Genomic DNA, 20,501 nt, shown 5'->3' on the forward strand with positions numbered 1-20,501 from the left:
GACTGATCAGTAAACTGTGAAAACAGTGGTGTCACTGGAGGAGTTCCCAGAAAAAGGACCTAACTCAGGAGCTGGGGAAGTCCTTAACATATGTGATGAAAAATAATTTCAGCATGTGCTAGTCAGACACAGATTTATTTAACATTCAAGAGAGAATGGGAACTGGACAGACACTTTGCAGAAGAAGATATACAGACAATTAACAAATATATGAATAAGTGTTCAGCATCTCTAGTAATTAGAGAAATGCAAATTAAAACAACTCTTTAAGATTTCATCTTACTCCAATTAGTATGGCTATTATCAAGAACACAAGTGATAGTAGATGTTGACATGGATGTGGTGAGAAAGGCACACTTGTACATTGCTGGTAGAGTTGCAAATTGGTGCAGCCACTCTGGGGAGCGGTATGGAAATTCCTCAGAAAACTTGGAACGGACGTACCTTTTGACCCAGTTATCCCATTCCTCAGTTTATATCCAAAGGATTTAAAATTCGCATACTACAGTAACACAGCCACATCATTGGTTATAGCAGCTCAATTCACAATAGCTAGATTGTGAAACCAACCTAGATGCCCTTCAAGAGATGAATGGATAAAGAAGCTGTGGTATATATACACATTGGAATATTATTCAGCCATAAAGGAGAATAATAATATGGCATTTGCAGATAAATGGATGGAATTGGAGACTATCATGTTAAGTGAAATAAGCCAATCCCCAAAAAACCAAAGGCCAAATGTTTTCCCTGATAAGTGGATAATACATAATGGGGGTGGGTGGATGGGCGATAAAAGAAGAATGGAGGAACTTTAGATTACCTAGAGGGAAATGAGAGGGAGGAGGGGGCAGGGATATGAAAGATAGTGGAATGAGACAGATATCATTACCCTATGTACATGTATGATTACACAAATGGTATGAATCTGCATCATGCACAACCACAGAAATGAAGAGTTGTACCCCATTTGTGTATAATGGATCAAAATGCAGTCTGTAAAAATTTTAAATATATTAAAAAAAAGAACGGGGACTATCTCAGGGAGAGATGTCTTTTTTAGGGTAAATAAAGTAAGGCATACACATTCAAGGGAGGGTACTGGCCCTCTGGAGAATGAGAAGCTTTGGGGTAAAGCAAGAACTATACATTCCAAGGATATTGTGGGCCATTTTCAGAGGCAAAGACAGTAACCCCTTGGTGTGGGGTATTTATTTTATTATGGACAGTTGCTAGGGGTAGGACTGGAGGTGAAGTCAGGGCAGAGTCATACAATTTTGCATAGGTGTCCTTGGTTTTGCCTTCATGTTACTTTTTGCAGGCAAGGGCATGGGTCAAGCAACAGCTCAGGTTAAGGACAGGGACTGGGTTGCTCACGAATGCATGTTTTCTTTCTTTTCTGTTTTTTTTTTTTTTTTTTCCTTCCGCTGTAGTGGGTATTAACCCTGGAATGTTCTGTAATTTTGAAAGGTCTCACTAAATTGCCCAAGCTGGCTTCCAACTTGAGATCTTCCTGCCTCATCCTCCTGAGTAGGGGGTGGGGTTACAGGCTGTAAACGCTTGTTTTGCATTTCAAAGGTTCATAGGTGTTTCCTGCATTCCAAGGGCTCTTGGGTGCTTCTCTTTTGGGACTCAGTGTAACTTTCTTTTGTAATTTTTAGGACATGGGTGGGGATCTTCCCCTGTCAATGGGCTATTTAGAAATTTGTGGGAGAATTTTCATTGCTTTTGTTATAATGACCTTCCTGTTCCCTGTGTGTCCTCCTTGCCGCTCCACAAGTTTGTGGCTTCTACCCTTAAGTTAATACAGCTCACCACTGTAGAGCAGAGAAGTTCAAGATAGTATCTGAACAGAGTTTATAGTTAAATGAACCATAGGTACTCTGAGGAACATGAAAAAAAGAGGAAAAGGGAAAATTTGGGAATGTCAATGTAGTGGAAAGGAAATAAAGATAAAAAATATCAGGCTAGTGTTAGTCATGGAGGAAGGAGGAGGAAGTAATTTTTTGAGAATGCAGTCTAGAGAGGTAGAGTAGTGTGGTAGAGTACCAGAATTCTGGTTCACAGTCCTGAATTGTTCTGTAAATCCAGAGCTGAAAACCACAAGACTTTTTAGGAGTTTGAACTGAAAACATTTGGAGAGGTGGTGAAGCCTGTTCTCTTTTCAATACCTCACTAACATCCTTAGAAAAGACTATGTTTCTTCTTCTTCTTTTCTTTTCTTTTTTTCACTTTAGAAGATAGTATTTAGAAATAAGGTGCAGTTTCCTTTTCAACCTAATTTATAATTGAGAGGCATTGTGTAAGACATTCTCTCCAGTAAATATATGTCCATTAAATCTGGGCTCATTTAAATTGTTTGGGAAGGAACAGTCTTGGATGGGGAACTCAGAATTCAGAGTACAGTACTTAGAGCTTAAGTTAAAGGTCTTCAACAGCCATACCTCTTAGATTTCCTGTTTTAATTCATAAAGGAGAATGAACAGAGCACTATTCAGGGCAGTGTTGGTCTTTGATAATTAAATCACTTGGCTTACTATTAAGTTCTGAAGAGTTCTTTAGAAATTTAAAGTAGAAATGATTTTCTTAGGGAAATGTTGTAAATGGCAGTTGGGTTCCTGGCATAAGGTATTTAAAAAAACGAATGAGCTTTTTAATGTGCATTATGGTAGTTTTGCAGTACCTAAAGATTTGTGTATAGGATGGATAATAAAGTTAACTGGAACAGGATTTCCTTGCACGTTGTTCCAGGGCTTTTCTTATAGTTCAAGACTGCTGCCTGTGTTTGGGCAAGTGTACACTACACAATTCCAGGGGCTCATTTGTATCATTTGTGTTAATGGTACCCCCAGAGTTTTATAGTTACACACTCTGACCATGTGTGATGGCCTTGTAGTAAGTTAAAAAGGAAAAAAAATCACGAAGCATGATTTTAACATTTTGATATTTAAAAAATATTTAATATTTAATACTAATATTTAAAATTATTTTTAGTTGTACATGGACATGATATCTTTATTTTTTTATGTAGTGCTGAGAATTGAACCCAGTGCCTTACAAGGCAAGCACTCTACCACTGAGCCACAACCCCAGCCCCCAATATTGACTTTTAATTGGAATCTAATCACTTCACAAATTTCAGTCTGGTTCATACCCTGACTTTGTTTATGAATTCAGAACCATTTTCCAATGATCAGAAGTCTTTTAGGTTAAAAACCTTTGGCTAGGTTGAGTTTAAAATGGTGGAAAAAAATGTTTCTTCAAGTTTTTGCATTATTAAAAAAAATCTTGGTTGATAAAGTCTCTACAGCACTATTTAGTAGCTAAGTAGGTCCATAGAAAAATCATACTGAACTGATTTATGGTAAGTAGGTCATAAGTTTGGTAAGCAGGATACTTGTTTTAACAGTGGGTATTTTACTGGGTTGTTTTAGTTGAGATGTACCATTATTTCAATTGAATCAGTTGCGAGGCTCTTAGAGAAATTATACTGTCAGGTAAACTTTAAACAAACTTTTCTTTATTGCTAAAATTTTTATTTTTTAATTTTGCATTTCTGGAAAAAGTTATTAGATTTAGTAAATACTGTAGGTTTTTATTATATATCACTTGTGCCTATATTATAATAGCAAAGTAAAAGTGAAATAAATTGGTTAAGATGGTTTTCAGCAAGTCTGACTCTTACAGATCACTTTTCAGCTAGTAATTGTGGAAGTCTCCCTCCTTTCTTCTTCTCACCAGTGCAGTAGTGTCTTTCAAAGTATCGACAATGCAGCAGTTCTTAAGGGAGTGCTCTAGTATTTTCTTATCAATTTTAAATTCAGTGATTTGATGCTTGTGAATCTCTTAAAAGCATTATAAGTGGTTTGATTTTTAACTTATTTATTTCATTTCTAAGAGGTCGGTATCTCACTATCTTGCTCGGGCTGGCTCCTAACTCTTAGGGTCAGGCTGTCTCCTGGTTCAGCCACCTGAGAGGTGGTACTACAAATGCTTACCACTGTGCATGGTAAATTTTTAACCCTTTTGAATACTTCAGGGCAGCTTCACGTGACCATATGGTTTGCAGAGTAGTGCTTGAGCAGCTTGTGTTTTGTTTTCTTTCTTATGTCCTGTGAAGCACTTGGAATTATTCCTCCAACTATGAATAGTTACTTCAAGATATCCCACAGTTGTTTTGTTTCCTTTGTAATATACAGTAAGTTTTATTTCAGTGCAGAATCATCTTGTAATCATTTTGAAGACTTTTTAAGCAGCAGTTGAAACTAAAAATAAGCCTGTTTGCAGACAACTGGCACAACTGCCACACAGCCAATGGCAGTTATAACTTCTAGTTAAGATGCATTCTAACTTCAGTAAAATTAAAATGTAAAATTAAAATGTAATATTTTAATAATATTTCATGGTATATTTACTTTTTTTTTTTTTTTTTTTTTTTGGTACCAGGAATTGAAACCCAGCAGTGTTTAACCACTGAGCCACATTCCAAGCCCAGGGTCTTGCTAAGTTGCTTAAGGCCTTGCTACGTTGTGAGGCTGGCTTTGAACTTGTGATCCTCCCTTGTTAGCCTCCTGAGTTACTGGGATTATAGGAATGTGCCTCCATGCATGACTATATTTACAATTTTTTATAGCATTAATTATCCATTTTCTAAGCTCTAATCTCTTAACATTGTGGAATCCCCCTGCCTGATGGGGTCTTGATAAATTGCTCAGGATGGCCTTGAAATCCTGACCCCTTTGCCTCAGTCTCCTGAGAAGCTGGGAATACAGATGTGTGCCACCGTGCCTGGCTTTACAGTTGGTTTTGAAATTTCACTCATGAAATTTATTAGCTTATTATTTTTACTTGATCCAAGGTGATTTTTTAAAGCATCACTTAAGTGTAAAGTGCTGAGTAGATATTGGGGAATAGGTGTGGCAGATAGCTGTGAGGTAGGTGAGGAGTGTCCTTATTTTAGTAATCTTTGTTGTCCCTCATGGTGATGGGGAAGCCTTTGCAAGTAAGTAATAAAAACTAAAGGAGAAAATCCTTTAACTTGCCGCAAATGCTCTACATAGTCTGCTTCTGTCTTAGAAGTCTAAACTTAAGCCGTCCTCCCTTTCCCAGATAAACATAAGATGATGATGATTTGAAGGGGAAGGGTGGATTTATTCATTTCATTTTGCCTGCATACTGTTATAAATAGGAATTAAAAAAATGTAATTTCTTGTTACTTCTGTTGAGAGGAACATAAGCAAAGAACTCTTAGCTGTGCTTTCTGACCTGGAGAATTCTGCATTTAATCTTGCCTGATTTGTGGAGATATTCTTCTCTTTAACAGGTTTCTTCCCACATAAAACTCTTTGTAAAAATACGGAGAAGAATGGCAGCGGAGACTCAGACTCTGAACTTTGGGCCTGAATGGTGAGTTTTCAAAGTCTCATCCTTTTTGATATTGGATGACTAATGCAATAGAAGGTATCTGATCAGGTACTGGGTGGTGTATACATGTACATGTTTTTGAGACTTTGCTTCATGTGCCTAGTTGAAAACTAGTAATAAATTATATTTGGTAAATGACTGCATTCTATACTTCATTGGAATGTTTTTCTTGGTCTGGTTATGTAATGGTAATGAAATTAAAACTCCCTATAGCTCCACCACCCTAGAAAATTGTTTTTTTGTTTGAGCCCTTATCTAGGTACATTTTTTTGTGCATATTAAATTTTATGTAATTGTAACATTTTAATGTGTATGTTTTCTGCTATAATGTTTTGATTGCTATTCATAGAAGCATTTGAAAAATCGTTTTGTAGGGAAATATTATTTGAATTTTATTTTATTGATGGGCTAGGCAGGTGGTCCAGAAATATACTGGCTCTTAGCAGTAGCCCATCTAGGATTAAGTTAGCATTTTCCATAATAACAATTAATTGACCTTTGAGTCTCTTACAGATGTGTTTGGACCCCGAATATGGAATTCTCATGGGATTTTGAGATCCATCACATTGTAGTGTGACTTTCCCCCCCTCTTCCTTTTCCCCAAAAGTTGGTGATTGAAGATCCTCTCTTCAGTGGCGTGAATAATGATAGTTACTTTTTCTATTCATACCTCGAATAACCCCTTTGGTAATGTCAGAGGCAGTGTCTAAAGTAGATAAATTGGAGTAGTGTTTTAAACATCCTTGATTATTCAGGTGCTAGTGGTTTGATAAGTAATGCAGATCCTGTAGTAGCTCTTTATTTGAGGACTTGCCCTGTTGTATACATTTCTTTTTATATGTAATTCCTAGATTTTTTTAACCTTTATAGCTAGCATTTGGAGACTGTGGAGAAATCACTATTTGAAGTCCTGAGAACTGATGGAACTCCTATACTTGGAGAGTTTATTTTGAAAATGTTGACTTAATATTGTACCTGTTTTTAGTGATTATTTTATATTTTAAAACTAATTTTCTTATTATTAGATCATGTTTCTAGAAAAATTAGAAATTATAAGTAATTCAGAAGAAGGTATAATCACCATAATTTTACCATACATGGGTAACCACTGTAAATATCTTGGTGTATCTTTCCAGGTGGTTTTATGTATCTTATTTGTATATGTGTACATTTATTTTTACAGAAATGGGATCATACTGTGCATTAAATTTTGTAACCTTTAAAAAAAAAATCACTAAATCCAAAGCATCTTTTTTATCAATAAATATTTCCTATTCTATTAAATAGTTGCATTGTATGGATGTACTATTATTTATTTAACTAGTCCTCCAGATAGCATATAAAGGCTAGTCTCAGTTTTTCATTATTCTTAAAAATATTTTTAAGGAACATTCTTATAGCTAAATCTTTATTCATACCTCATTAACTTCTTTTACCAAGTGAATTAGATTACTATAGTTCACTTTGTAAACCATTTTGTGTGTAGCTCTTCTGTCATTATTTAGAATTTGTAACTTGCTTCTTTTGTACTTATATACCTTCATGTCTTTTTCTTTGTAAAAACATAATTAAAACTATTAGGTAGTTTAAGAAACTTAAAAAAATAAACCTCACTGTTAATATGTAACAAAAAAACAACACTAGAAATTTAACTGGAACAAAGGAGGAACAAAACTGGTGATACTGTAGAGTTAATTCATATTTAGCTTAATGTCTTATATTGGGGGTTGGCAATTTTGACCTGTAAATAAAGTTTTTGTAAATAAAGGTGTATTGGAGGACAGCTGTACCTATTTGTTTCCATATTATCTGACTATTGTTATGCTACTTGGGCAAGGTTGAATAGTTAAATCAGAGGCCATCTGGTTTTCAAAGCTTAACTATTTTCTCTTTGGCCCATTATAGAAAAAATGGGAGTTGGGGGGGGGAAGAAAAAAAAAAAAAAAAAGAAAAAGGAAAAATTTGCTGGCTTATAACCTTCGCCATACGTTCCCAGCCAGTCATCTTAGTGTGTCATGACCCAATCTGTCAGTAGCATCTTACACATCTTCCTTTTCATTGGTATTCTGAGTTTTGTTCAATGGTGTTTAGTTTGATCAGCCCAATGTTTCATACAAAAATTTTAATTGAGGGAACTTTAGCAGAGGGGAAATTGCCAGTTTCTTAAGTCCTTAAGTAGTAGCTTTATCTAATTGTTACCTCTGTTACCTGATAAGCATTAGAATTTAGGAGCCTTCTCTCAGTCACATGAAATGCTGTGAAACTGAAGAATGGAGGTCTGAGTAGGCACTTCTTATTTATACCATCTTTCAAAAGGAAATAAATGAGTCCCTTAAATAACTCAAGTAGCCCTGAGCTAGAAAGCTACAGTATGACTAGAGACTGCTACCATATTTTTCTGCATGTAACATGTTCATTATGAAACATGAGGTAAGGAGTTGTTTTCAAAGTACTTGAGAATCAAGGGTTAGAGTTATTACATTGAGTCAGTGTAACTGAACCATACAGAATCATTTAGTGATGATGTCATTGCTAAGGTAATCATTTTTCTAATGAATAACGTAAAACATAATGTTTAATAATACATGCACAAAATGAAGAGATTTATTCATTCTTGGGGGGCAGTTGTGAAGATGGGAGAGTATTAAAGAGCATTAAAGATTAAAGGGATGGATCACACCCTGTAGACTTGGACTCTGAAGAAACTTGGACCACGACAGAATCATTTTAGGTCTTAGATTATATTTAAAGTAAAGAGCTATATCACAGAATCACCAAAGCAGTTTAAAAGGGTGTGATAGATTTAATGGAGAACTTAATCATTTCTAGGTGTAAAAACAGGAGTCATTTTTTCAAAGCCTTTCCTCAAATTCTACTACCTTAAACCTTCCTGACCCATCTCTACAACTTACCCCCGTCTCTGCCTCCCTCCCTGTCTTATTCATGGTCTGTATCAGAGTGTAACATGCCAAATATTTTATGCATTGATTTTCTTCGTTTTTTTATATTCCATGCTCCAACCCTCACTAGACTGTGAGCTCCATTGAGGGCAGGTACTTGGTCTGGATTTTTGTATAGCTTGTTCATTGCTGTATCACCAGTGTCTGGCACATAGTTAGGCACTCAATAAATGTTTATTAAATGAATGAGTAAATTATTGGAAAGTAAAGTTGTTTTAAATGTTTTGCTATTGTAAGTGATATGTATATATATATTTTTTTTTTGATTGGTTTTGTTTGTATTGCTGATCATTTTCTTTGGATTAATTCCTTGAAAGTGGCATTATTAAATCAAAAGGTTTCATTTTTAAGGTTTTGGGATGATATATGGGCAGGTTGATGAATTTAATTCCCATCCCCTGTGAATTTATTTCACTCTTGACAAAACACTTGGTACTATCTTGATAAGTTTTGGTCCTAAATCCCTTTATTTTGGTCTTTGGAAATTTTTTGTTGTTGGTCCCTGTAACAAAATAAACAGACCCATTTCAGAAAACCTGGAGGAAACAATATTACTGAAAGAAAAATCAAAAATTTAAGTTACCCTTAATCCTACCACCCAAAAAACTTTTGCTAACATGTTGATTTGAATCCCATTATTTTTTTTCTTGGCAAATGAATACTTTGAGACATTTATAAAACATACAGCTTTATTTGTTTTATTTGGGGATTTATAGAATTTTGTGATGATCAAAAAAAATCCATTCAGATAAGTTTAGATGAGAACTTTATTGTAGGGAGAGAAATTGTAGACCTGGTTTTATGGGGAAGGAGCCAAGGGAATTTCTTCAGGGTTTCCTTTGTCTCCTTTCTCCATTGGTCTTAAGGATGTCTTCCCAGGTCTTGCCTTGAAAAAGAGGGAGGTAGTTTTCTGCCCCAGAACACTTTGTTTAGATTTAAAAAAAAAATAGTTACCATTTTCTGGTTTATTTCTTTCTATGTGTGTTTGTCTCAGATAGCACTAATTCCATTAAGAGAGACATTGTATTTCTGAATTCTGCTAAACCTATTGTTTAGCTTAGTGTACCTCAGAGGTAGACACTTAAATGTTTGTTGAATGTAAGTATTCATGTCTTTTTGGGAAGAGAGGGTTGGGGGGCGGGGGAGAGAATGCAAACCTGAGATGGCTAGCTTACTATTCAAAATCTGTGTAATTGTGGAAAAATGGAGTACTTCTGGAGGATGGAATGTGTTAAAATTTCCAGTTTTCAGAAGGCTATAAGAAGTAGTAAACTATAGGGGTAGTTAATTATATCTAAAGGTATATTTTAGAAAAGAATACTAAGATTTAATTTCAGAAGACTTTATCAAGTGCCTGCTCTATTCTGTGTCTGTCTAGATCTCAGCCTCTCTGCTTTCTTTCTTGACTATCTTTCCAACTCTTGTCTCCTCATTCAGCCTGCCTTTTCTTCCCTGTTCTTTGCACTTAGCTTTTCTTCTCCCTAGAATCCCTCTCTCCTCCATTGATGAAAATGTTTAGGAAGAATATTCTTGACAGCAGAAAAGGCATGTGTAAGGACAAAGTGGCAGGAAAGTGTAGATTTAAGAGGAACTCTACTATATTAGATTTTACTATAACATGAAACGTGAGAGAAATAAGGTCGGAGGTGACCCTTTTAAGAATCTTAAGGTTTTGTTTGATTATTGTGTGCCAATAAAGAACTGGAGAGAGTTTTACTCAGATTTGCTTTTGAAATAAAACTCTTTATAATGTGCAGGATGGAATAAGACTAATTATGTAATTTAGGATGCTGTTATAAAAATAAAAGTATGAATTAGAATGAAGTTATTGGATCAAGAAGCCAGGTGTAGGGGTACACATCTGTAATCCGGGAGACTGAGGCAGGATCTTCACAAGTTTGAGGCCAGCTTCAGCAACTTAGCTAGACCCTGTCTCAAAATAAAAAACAAAATGGGCTGGGGATGTGGCTTAGGGGTTTAGCATCCCTGGATTCAATTCTCAAATTAGAAAACAAAACAAAACATATGACTTAAGAGACTTAAGATTTATTAAGATGTGTATGTGGTATAGAAGATATAGAAGGTGAGGGGAGTAAAAGATGAACCCCGGACTATTATTTAGTGCTGATTAGGTAGCATTCTTATCTGCCTCAGGAAATGGAGGTTGGGATAAATGAACTGGGTAAGGTTTGGGCATGTTGACCCTAATGGGCTCTCCACAGTTCTACACGAAGACCTGCCTCTGCAGGAGAGGTCAGAGCTGGACTTAAGAATCACGAACTTACACAGAAAAGCTTTTTGACTCCCAGACCTTCACACATCTATATTGACACTCCACATTGCTTTTATAAGCTGAAGTTTGGATCTTGAATGGCACTTAGCAAGTGTAGATGGGGCAGGTATGGGGATATTAGGAATTCTGCTGCTGGCACCTATCAGTTACTACCTGTGGTAGGACAGGGCCTCCCGTAACAGATCTCAGTATAGGCCAAGAAGGTGAAGTTCTTGAGGATAGATAATTTTCTTTGGTTTTGGCAATGTTGATGAACTTTGTAGACCAGTGGAGTGATAAGAGAAGCCAGCTGGCACTGGGGTTTGAATGGGAAGTAAGAAAGTGGGGATACTTCTGGAATGAAGAGGAGAGGTGAAGAGCTAGAAGTGGGATGCTGCATTAAACATCACTGTTAGATGTGTTTAGAAATGGGAAGCATGTAGAGAGGAGTTGGATTTTTAGAAGAGAGGGTTGTGTGGAGGAGACAGACTGCTGATGGATTTTTAGGGAGGGACATAACCCAGATATGTTTCAGTTTTCCTAAGAATTTGTATATTGCATGAGGACTCGGAATAGAACTTGTTGATGACCGAGTCAGAGCAGTCTTTCTTCTAACATAGGGGACCCTCTTAATTTGAATCATTGTCGCCTTTCTCAGTCTCCACAGCAGCTGGAGGATTTCTCAGTCACATTACTCTCAGTAGAGCTGGAACCTTTATGAATTGTTCAAATGTCCAGGGTCCATTGGAAGGACAGGGTGGTAAATGGAATTGGAACCTTTCTGTGAGGAGCATTTGAAGAAATTAGAGATGTTAAGCCACTAGGGGGAGTCTCTGGTGAGACAGTTTGCCAGGACTGGTATGATTTTCACTTGGAAGAGGGCTTAGATGTGCCCTCAGTGGTAGAAGCTGTGGGGAAGCATGTTAGCTTGGTATAAGGAAGATACTTTAAAATCTAGTAAAAATATATGGATATTTTAAGATTGGTAAATAAACTGTAGCTATTTTTAAACACTTTACAGACCTCATGATTAAAAAGATTGTGCCCTTTTTGCCATGAAAACCTGGGCTTGATCCTTGTCCTGCTGACAGTGACTATGGGCCAGCAGTGTAACCCCTCAGCTTCATTTTTCATATGTTTTTTTGAGGTTATGAAACTTAAATGAGATCACATAGGCAAATGTATGTATAAAATTTCCAGCTTCAGTTTTCAGGGGATGTTACTTCTGCATTTTCAGGGGACAGCCCAACTTGTGCAGCTCTGATGAATCTTTTGAGGGCATATTGTTTTCTTACCTGGTGGTTTGACCTGTCTTATAGGGATTGGGCTAAATGATCTCTAAGCCCAAAAATAATTTCAAAGGAAAAAAAAAAAAGACCAATCCAGTAATAATGAGCATCCTTAGCACCCAGATTGTAGCCTTTCTATTAAGTAGAGACAAAAATCCTTGAAGAAATGGTTGATCCCAGTTCTGAGGCAAGAAATAACACAAGATAAGCCAGAATATTTTGACCTACCAGATAGAGCAGACACTGTTACAGGCTACTGGAGTCAAGTTAGAAGGACCCAGGAATAAATTTAGAGTTGCCACTGGTCAAAGATGAGGCAATTTGAACATTGTTAAGAGTAATGGCAGCAAATGAAATATATTAGTAAAAAGTATTTTGTTATTGTTGGAGAATGCTAGTAAACCAAGCCATTATTTTGAAAACTAAAAATGAATTAATAAAGGTTTGTTTTCCTTCCTTTCTTATATAAACTATACCATTGGATAACTAGACCAAATAGTATAAGAGGGAACTTGCTCTTTGCAGAAATACTCCAGCAAATAAAGGAGGAAGTATAGAATAGAATCACTTTGCAACAACCTTGATAAAGTTAGGGATCTATGCATCAACCCTCAGTGACTGCTAGCATCACACAACCAGGCACTGCATGTCTCCTGATGGAATAATACACCACCACATAGGAAGTATCACCAAAAAAGTAGAAACCACATTTGTCAGGTCTCTATATCCAGCTGCCAATTTACATGAGATGCAGAGGATAGAGAAACATTTAAAACTACATCATGGGTGAAATCAGCAAAACCAGACTTCTAAAAAAGTCCCTATCTTTAAAAGAACTAAAATATTAACGGAAGGTGGTATCAAGATTTTTTTTTTTTTAAAGTAGAACAAGAAAATAGAAACATTGGAAAAAACCCCTTTAGTCTCACCTTTTTTTTTTTTTAAGGATTTTCTATGTGGAAATATATTTTTATATTAGTAGTCATATATTTTTTCTTGCCACTTTTGAATAATATGCAAATATTTACTGTGCTTTACCTGGCCTTCATACTGGCTTCTAAAGTGTAATAATTTAGTAGATCACTCCCTTCTTTTGCTTTCGTGAATAAAGCTTAACAATTTGGGGTATAAGTTATATTGCTTTTGTTGAGTTTCCCCTTTGGCTAACCCACTTAAGGTACTTTGTCCGTCCCCGCCCCCCGCCACATACATCTATCACCTTTATAGAATTTTGGGTAGTCCCAAGATTGTTAGCTGCTTCTAATATTAGTTTTCCCACATGCTCTTTGACACAGTGCTGCAGTAGGATCTGGCTTTTGCCATTTTTTTGCTGAGTTTTTTTTTTTTTTTTTTTTTCATAAAAGCATTATTAAAAATCAAAACAGTTCCTTCTTCCCCATTTCTGTTCCTTAGAGGCAGTGTCAGCTTGGAGTGTATTTTTAATTTTTGTTCTTAGCAGTTAATGTAGTAATTGCCTTTATTAAAGTATACTATGAAATATCACAGGTATATACAATTATAAACTTCCATGTACTTGTCACCAAGTTGAGAAAATAGGCTATTACAGGTACAACTAGGGCTCCCTTTATATGCTCCTTCCCTTTGCAGATATAAACTTTTCCTGTTTTTGACAATACCATGTTTCTGTGCTTTTACCGTATTATGTATGTCTGTAAACAGTGTAAACCTATATTGGGTATATACATTTTATACAAAAGTTATCTTTATTGTAAGCCTTTGTATTTTGCTGTTATGTCACATGCTTTATTAAATATTTTAACTATTAATGATTAGCTGTTTTTAATAGGTGTTAAATAATTAGTAATTATTAGTGATTCCTTGTTTCAATGATCTTCAGCACTGCTTGAGAGTTTTCTTTGTTTTACATCCTTACCAACAACTGGTATTGCTAGACTTAGTAATTTTTATGAATCTAGTGGATAAAAAGTGGTACTTCATTTTTTTAGAATTTGGTAAAATGTCCCCTTTCCTAACTCCCAAGCTTCTAAGGAACATACCATGACACCTTTTAAGTTAGGGAATTTCCATAGGGAGTGCCTATTGAGTTACCATTTACTGAACTGCTCTCTCTCTGCTGTGACAGCAGGTTGTAGTCAAGGTCAAATCTTTGGTACCTTAAGATAACGAGGTTTCTTTCTGTTCTCAGGAACTAAAATGAATTTTTTTTACAGTGTATTATATAATGTACAAACTCCGCAGTGCCAAAATATTTGCCATTTCATTTTGTATTCTGTTTTTCCTATTCTAGGCTCCGAGCTCTATCCAGTGGTGGGAGTATTACATCCCCTCCTCTTTCTCCAGCATTGCCGAAGTATAAATTAGCAGATTATCGCTATGGCAGAGAAGAAATGTTAGCACTTTTTCTTAAAGACAACAAGGTAAGAAAGTAGGAAGAGTATAAAATTGTGAATGAGACTTGTACAGTGATGTATTGATATATGAAAAATATATATTCTGTTCGTGCATTGATCTATACTTTTTTCCTCCATCTTACCTTTTTCCTGCATTGAAAACCGATAGTATTAGTAGTGGCGACTCTCTTCTTTTTAGAGAAGATGATGTTTCAGTGTCCTTACAGAAGCACACAGCAGAAGACAGCAGAAGCTCCATGCCTTTTCGTCTTATCGGTTCATCTCGCGGGCGCTGGGGACTCGAACCCGGGTCCGTGCACATGCTGGGCAGTTTCCATGCCTTTTCTAGCTAATTACTTTTTATTTTCCCCTTCTTCTCTATTTTTGTCCTAGTTTGATGGCTGAGAAATGAAGAATTTGTCCCTTTTCTATATTACACCTCTTTTCCTTTACAGTTAGAAGCAAGGAGCAAGAGGAGGAGCAGCATTCTTATCCTTTCCCTTTCTGAGTTAAATATATTTTTTAGTGGAGAGAATCTTGAAATTTAAAACTGTATTTTTGTCACTTACAGATGATTAAGCTGAAATAGTGTAAAGTAGACTTAACACAAAGAAATACTGTTATCTGTTTTTTTCAGTATACTTTATTTTTCTTTTATTAATGGATGGAGATTCTTAAATTTTAATGTTGCTAAGGACAGAGTTGCTTATGAAACTCTCCTTACCATCTGCTTTGAGTTAAAAGTGGAGATTTTTACTCCTCCACTGTGTACTCTGGAATACGAGAGTTAATGCCAAATCCAAAAGTGGTTGTCTCATGGGAGGAGAGGGAGTGTGACTGGGATTTTTAATTTGTATAGATATGGGTTGGGGATTGAATGCCAGAGTCTTGTGTGTTCTAGGTGAGCACTTTACTCTTGAGCTAAACCCTTAGCCCTATTTGTCAATATTTGACTCTTTGAAGTACCGCATAATTAACAGAAGTTTATTGTGACTGAATAAATTTTAAGTTTATAATAATAATAGTTGCAGTGTTTTTTTTTTTGTTGTTTTATCTTCTTTCAGTTGGAGAAATAGCATTAATCTCATGATCATGTGTTTGTTGTACAGATACCTTCAGACCTTCTGGATAAAGAATTTCTGCCTATCCTACAGGAGGAGCCCCTGCCACCATTGGCTCTGGTACCCTTTACAGAAGAAGAACAGGTTTGTGCCTAGCTCTGAGTCTCGGTCAGACCCTTGTTCCTTCCTGTTAAGTTGTGAAACTAGGAAGATACTACTTTGGTCCCAAGGATTATCTCGAGTCTTCTTGGGTCTGTTTCCTTCTTATTGTTTCTTGGTATGTGGATGCTTTTGAATTGCCTACGTTTTGCTTTAGCATCTGAAGCTGTGGAGTATTATGTAGAGATGAGAATTGCTTCTTGATCCTTAAAGACAATGAGAACTATCCCTTATAACTTATTCAAGTAGAGAAGAGTATTATTTTTAGAGGGGTAAGGAGAAGAAGTTCATACTTGCAAAATAGCATAGTTTTTCATAAGTCATTGCCAACCTGAATTCTCAACCATTGCATTCTTTTTTTTTTTTTTTTTTTGGCACCAAGGATGGAACTCTGGGGCACTGGACCACTGAGCGACATCCCCACCCTGTTTTGTATTTTATTTAGAGAGAGGGTGTACTGAGTTGCGTAGTGCCTTGCTGTTGCTGAGGCTGGCTTTGAATTCATGGTCCTCCTGCCTCAGCCTCCTAAGCCCCTGGGATTACAGGCATGTGCCACCTTGCCTGGCCCATTAGAGAAAAATGCTCTTCATTTCAAAGTGCAGCTAAAACTCTTCTGTCACCTTTTTTCATGGTACTGTGAGAAAGAAAAACTTCAGGGGCTGGAAAGTAACAAATTTTGTGTTGTCCCTATTCGTGGTGCATTATGTCCTGTGCAAAGATAAATATGTGATTTCAAGAAGCTTATGATTTTACTGCAATGGAGAAATGAGTTTTGTGGGAATGCTGGAGTGCCAGTTTAAATGAAAGTCTTTATGACTTTAAAAAAATAATTTTAATGAGTTAATTCACATGCCATAGCATTTATGCTTTTAGAAGTTTACGAATCAGTGACTTTTGGTATATCACTGAGTTATACAACTGTCACTGCTATCTTACTTGCAGAACATTCTCATCATGTTTTTTGATAATCCTGGGTATTTTATTCTCTAACTCATGCCATGTTTTGCATGGATGAAGTTCTATCAGGAAGGAGCAGCTTATTAAAACAGATCTCTACTAGAATTGTGTTAAGATCTGAGAAAGATGTGATAGTCATCTTTAGTGATTTTTTTTTTTTTTTTTTTTAGCACCAAAGTTCATAAACACATTTTGTGCTATTTATAGCTTCTTCTAAGTCAGGCTAGTCCATCTTTATTCATAAAACCCATTATGTTCTAGGATCATAACAGATGTTTTCATTGACAAAACAGTTTTTATGCTATACACTGGAAAGAAGGTCTCCAGTGATTGCTGAAATTTCTTGCCACTGCACCCAACCTCTTTTTATTTTTTATTTTGAGATAGGTTTTGCTAATTTGCTGAGTCTGGCCTTGAACTCATCATCCTCTTGCCTTAACCACTCAAGTTGCTGGAGTGAGCCGCCTCATCCAACTTTGTCCTTTTTGTTGGTTTTAAGAAATAAGATTTCTCATATAGTTGAAACCTCCTAGAGTGTACCCTCCCTTCCTTCCCAGAGGTTACCATGAATTGGTTTTTCTTATTCATGTTTTTATATTTTAATTACATATTTATCCATATGCCATAAAAACATTTTCATTTTATAGGGTTACACATTATACATTGATGGTAGCACACGTTTATTGTGTAGCTTTTCTTTCTCAACATTGATTTTTAGATTTATCAGTGTTGATACATGTAGGTCTAGATTGTTCATCTCTGCTTTATAGTACATTTGCTGTGAGAAATGTTAACAATTTTTTTCCATCCATGCTTTTTGGATATTTAGGTTTTTTTTAGTTGCTATTGCTACTGTAGCTTAGGCTACAGTGAACATTCTTCCTTCTCTTCCTTTTTTTTTTTTTTTTTCTTGTTGTTGTTGTTGTTGTTGTACTGAGGCTTGAACCCAGTGGTACACTGAACTACATTTCTAGCCCTTTTTGTTTTTTATTTTGAAACAGGGTCTTGCTAAGTTGCCGAGGCCAGCCTTGAATGTGGGATTCTCCTGTTTCAGCCTCCTGGTTTGCTAGAAATACAGATGTGTGCTGCCATACCTGGTGCTTCCCTCACCTTCCTATCTGGTTCTGGAAATCAAACCCAGGGCCTTGTGCTTGCTAAGGAAGTGCTGTATCGTGAAATACAGCCTGAACCTCTGCAGTGATCATTCTTACGTGTTGTAGTAGTAGAATCACTGGGTTATGGTCTTTGTACCCAGCTCTTCTATACTGTTGCAAGCAAACATATATATGTATTTTCCTCCTTTTAATTCAAGTGATGGTATAGACTAAACATTATTCTGTTGTTCTAAGATTAAATATGTTTATTGAAAGTCTTCCCTTCAGATTTGGAAAAAATTTCTGTAGTTTTCATTTCTTTTGCCCATAGCAGTGAAAAGCTTTTCACATATTTGTTCATTGATTGTATTTCTGTTAATCTTTTTCTTCTTATCTGCCAATTTTTCTTTTTGGGTCTTTTTCTTGTTGCTTTATAGTATGTATGTGAGCTCCTTATGTTTCTATTGGCATAGCTGTGCCCTATAGGTTTTTTGAATTTTTAAATTACATTTATTGTTTAAAGACAGAAGCTAAGGTTTTTTTGTTTTTTTGTTTTTTTTTTCTGTACTGCTGGGGACCAAACCCAGGGTTTGGTCTAGGCAAGTGCTCTCTCACTAAACTATATCCCTAGCCCCAGAAGCTAATTTTTGTGTAGTTCAGTATACTAGTTTGGTTCTGTTTTTAGTTGTTTTTGTGTATATGTGTGTGTGTGTGTGTGTGTGTGTGTGTGTACACACACACATATATATAAAAATATATGTAAAATATATGTATATATATTTTTTTTTTTTTTTTTTTTTTTTCAAATTTTTTCTTAAACAGTTCCCTAGATTTCTTAGAGACTTATCTGGGCTAGAAAAGCTGAGTAAATGAATAGGGAGGATGACTTGTTACTAGTTACCAAAACGTGGTGAACTTTTAATCAACAGAGTAAGTAATTGTATCATCCAGAAATCTCTCTTACTATTTCTAAGAAATTAGAATGTAGTAAGTGTCAGTATAAGTCATGTGGAAAATCAAAGATTATTCAACAAATGTGGTTTGGGAACCGTTGATTAATAGGAGTTAACCAGTAGCAGTTGGTTACTGATTTAGAGAGAATAAAATTAGGTATACATTCCACCTACACACTAAAATCAGTTCTAGAATAACTTAAGGAACAGGTCTTAATTTTGGTTTTATAATAGAAGTGTTTGCGTTAAGACCTGCATTTTATGTTCATCCAGCCTTAATATAAGGATTGGGAGATTTTCACTGCAACCACAGAAGATCATTAGGGTCCTGTCTTTAGAAGCATTTATATGGCATTATTTAGAATTTCCTGATACTTACTTGGTAGCTTTATGTTATTTACAAAATATGTGGGATAAATGCTTATGCCTGACTAAAGATTTATTAAAATTCTGATGTTTGTCCTTTGGATGGTCAAGTTACCCCTCCAGGGATTGTGTAGATTTTCATAGACCAAAGTTGTATATACCTTTTATTTCAGTACTCCTATAGGGAGGTAAATATTTACAGTAATGTAAAGCAAACTTTTTGCTGTGTGTTTCCTGACAGAGATATTTTATCTTTAAAGTATTTTTCCCCAGGTGTGGCGGCATGTGCAGGAGGATCTTAAGTCAAGACCTTCCTTGGCAACTTAGCAAGGCTTTAAGCAACTTAGTGGGACTCTGTCTCAAAAAAAAAAAAAAAAAGAAAAAGAAAAAAATACAGAGAGAACTGGGAATTGTAGCTTAGTGGTAGGGCATCCCTAGGTTCAATCTCCAGTACCATAAAAAAGTGGTTTTTCTCTCTTTCTCCCCCTCTCCCTCTTCCTCTCTTCTCTGTGTATATGTGTGTGTGTGTTGTTTCTTAGAACCAAATTATTGTTCAAAGATATTCCAGTTCTTTTGGTTTAGCATGTCTCTTGACTATGTAGCTCAATTTGAGAAGCTTGATTCTCTTTACTACACTTGTAAGTATCTGATACGAGATTGGTAAATTCTCTAGGCATGGTGGTGCATGTCTGTTAATTCCAGCTACTTGGGAGGCTGTGGCAGGAGGATTGCAAGTTTGAGGCCAGACTCGGCAACTTAGTGAGACTGTCTCAAAATAAAAGGCCTGGGATGTAGCTCAGTGGGTGGACAATCCTGGGTTCAATTCCTAATACTGCCAATAAAAGTGGGGAAGAAACCTTAGAGGAGGTTGGTGTATTTTATTTATTTGATATCAAAGAAAATTACTTCATTTATGTATCCTTAAATAGATAATACATGTGTATATGAAAAATTGAAAAAGCACAAATAATGGAGAACTAAACTTCGCTTACTGTTACTTTCCTCAGAGGTAACCATTGTTTTTTGTTTTTTCCTTATGTTCCCTTCCAGGGGTGTTTAAGACATGTACAACCATCTGTATATTTCTTTAAACCTCTCCACATCATGAATGGCAGCATGCTGTGCATGCAGTTTTATACTTTAAAGTTTTAACCTAAGAATCTCTCTAAAAGATAAATGTAGATACTTATTTAGTTTTTAATATGTGCCAGACAGTGTTCTAAATACTTGACATTGAATGTATAGAGTACTTGCAACAAATCCCTAAGGTATATAAAAATATTCCTATCCACATTATATAGATGAGTGTTTTAGTCAGCTTCTTTGCTGCAGTGACTAAAAGAATCTGACCAGCACAATTATAGAGGAAGAAAAGTTTATTTGAGGGCTCACCATTTCAGAGGTTTCAATCCACAGACAGCAGGCTTGGCTCAGAAGGGAAACTGGAGGGAAACAGCTCATGTCATGATCAGGAAGCAGAGAATCTCCACTTGCCTGATACAAAAATGTAAACCCCAGTGCCCACCTCCTCCAGTTACCACTGGGTTAATCCCATGAGGGGATTAATTCACTCATTGGGTTACGGTTCTCACAA

General features: G+C 35.9%; 1 protein-coding gene across 5 annotated transcripts in view; it reads left to right on the top strand.

Moving 5' to 3' along the window:
- GIGYF2 (GRB10 interacting GYF protein 2) overlaps positions 1 to 20,501 on the top strand; it is a 126,908-nt gene that overhangs the window by 23,872 nt on the left and 82,535 nt on the right. For 4 of the 5 annotated variants that reach the window (XM_079134825.1, XM_079134828.1, XM_079134827.1 and 1 more), the window contains 3 exons: positions 5,324 to 5,406; positions 14,215 to 14,344; positions 15,427 to 15,522. In XM_079134825.1, the coding sequence (XP_078990951.1) occupies positions 5,366 to 5,406; positions 14,215 to 14,344; positions 15,427 to 15,522 (267 nt within the window). In that variant the 5' untranslated portion in view covers positions 5,324 to 5,365. Of the gene's footprint in view, positions 1 to 5,323; positions 5,407 to 14,214; positions 14,345 to 15,426; positions 15,523 to 20,501 lie in introns of those variants that run through there. The other variant, XM_079134830.1, reaches the window with a different exon arrangement.

The sequence above is a fragment of the Sciurus vulgaris genome (assembly GCF_902686455.1).
Source record: "Sciurus vulgaris genome assembly, chromosome: 3".
NCBI classification, from domain to species: domain Eukaryota; kingdom Metazoa; phylum Chordata; class Mammalia; order Rodentia; family Sciuridae; genus Sciurus; species Sciurus vulgaris.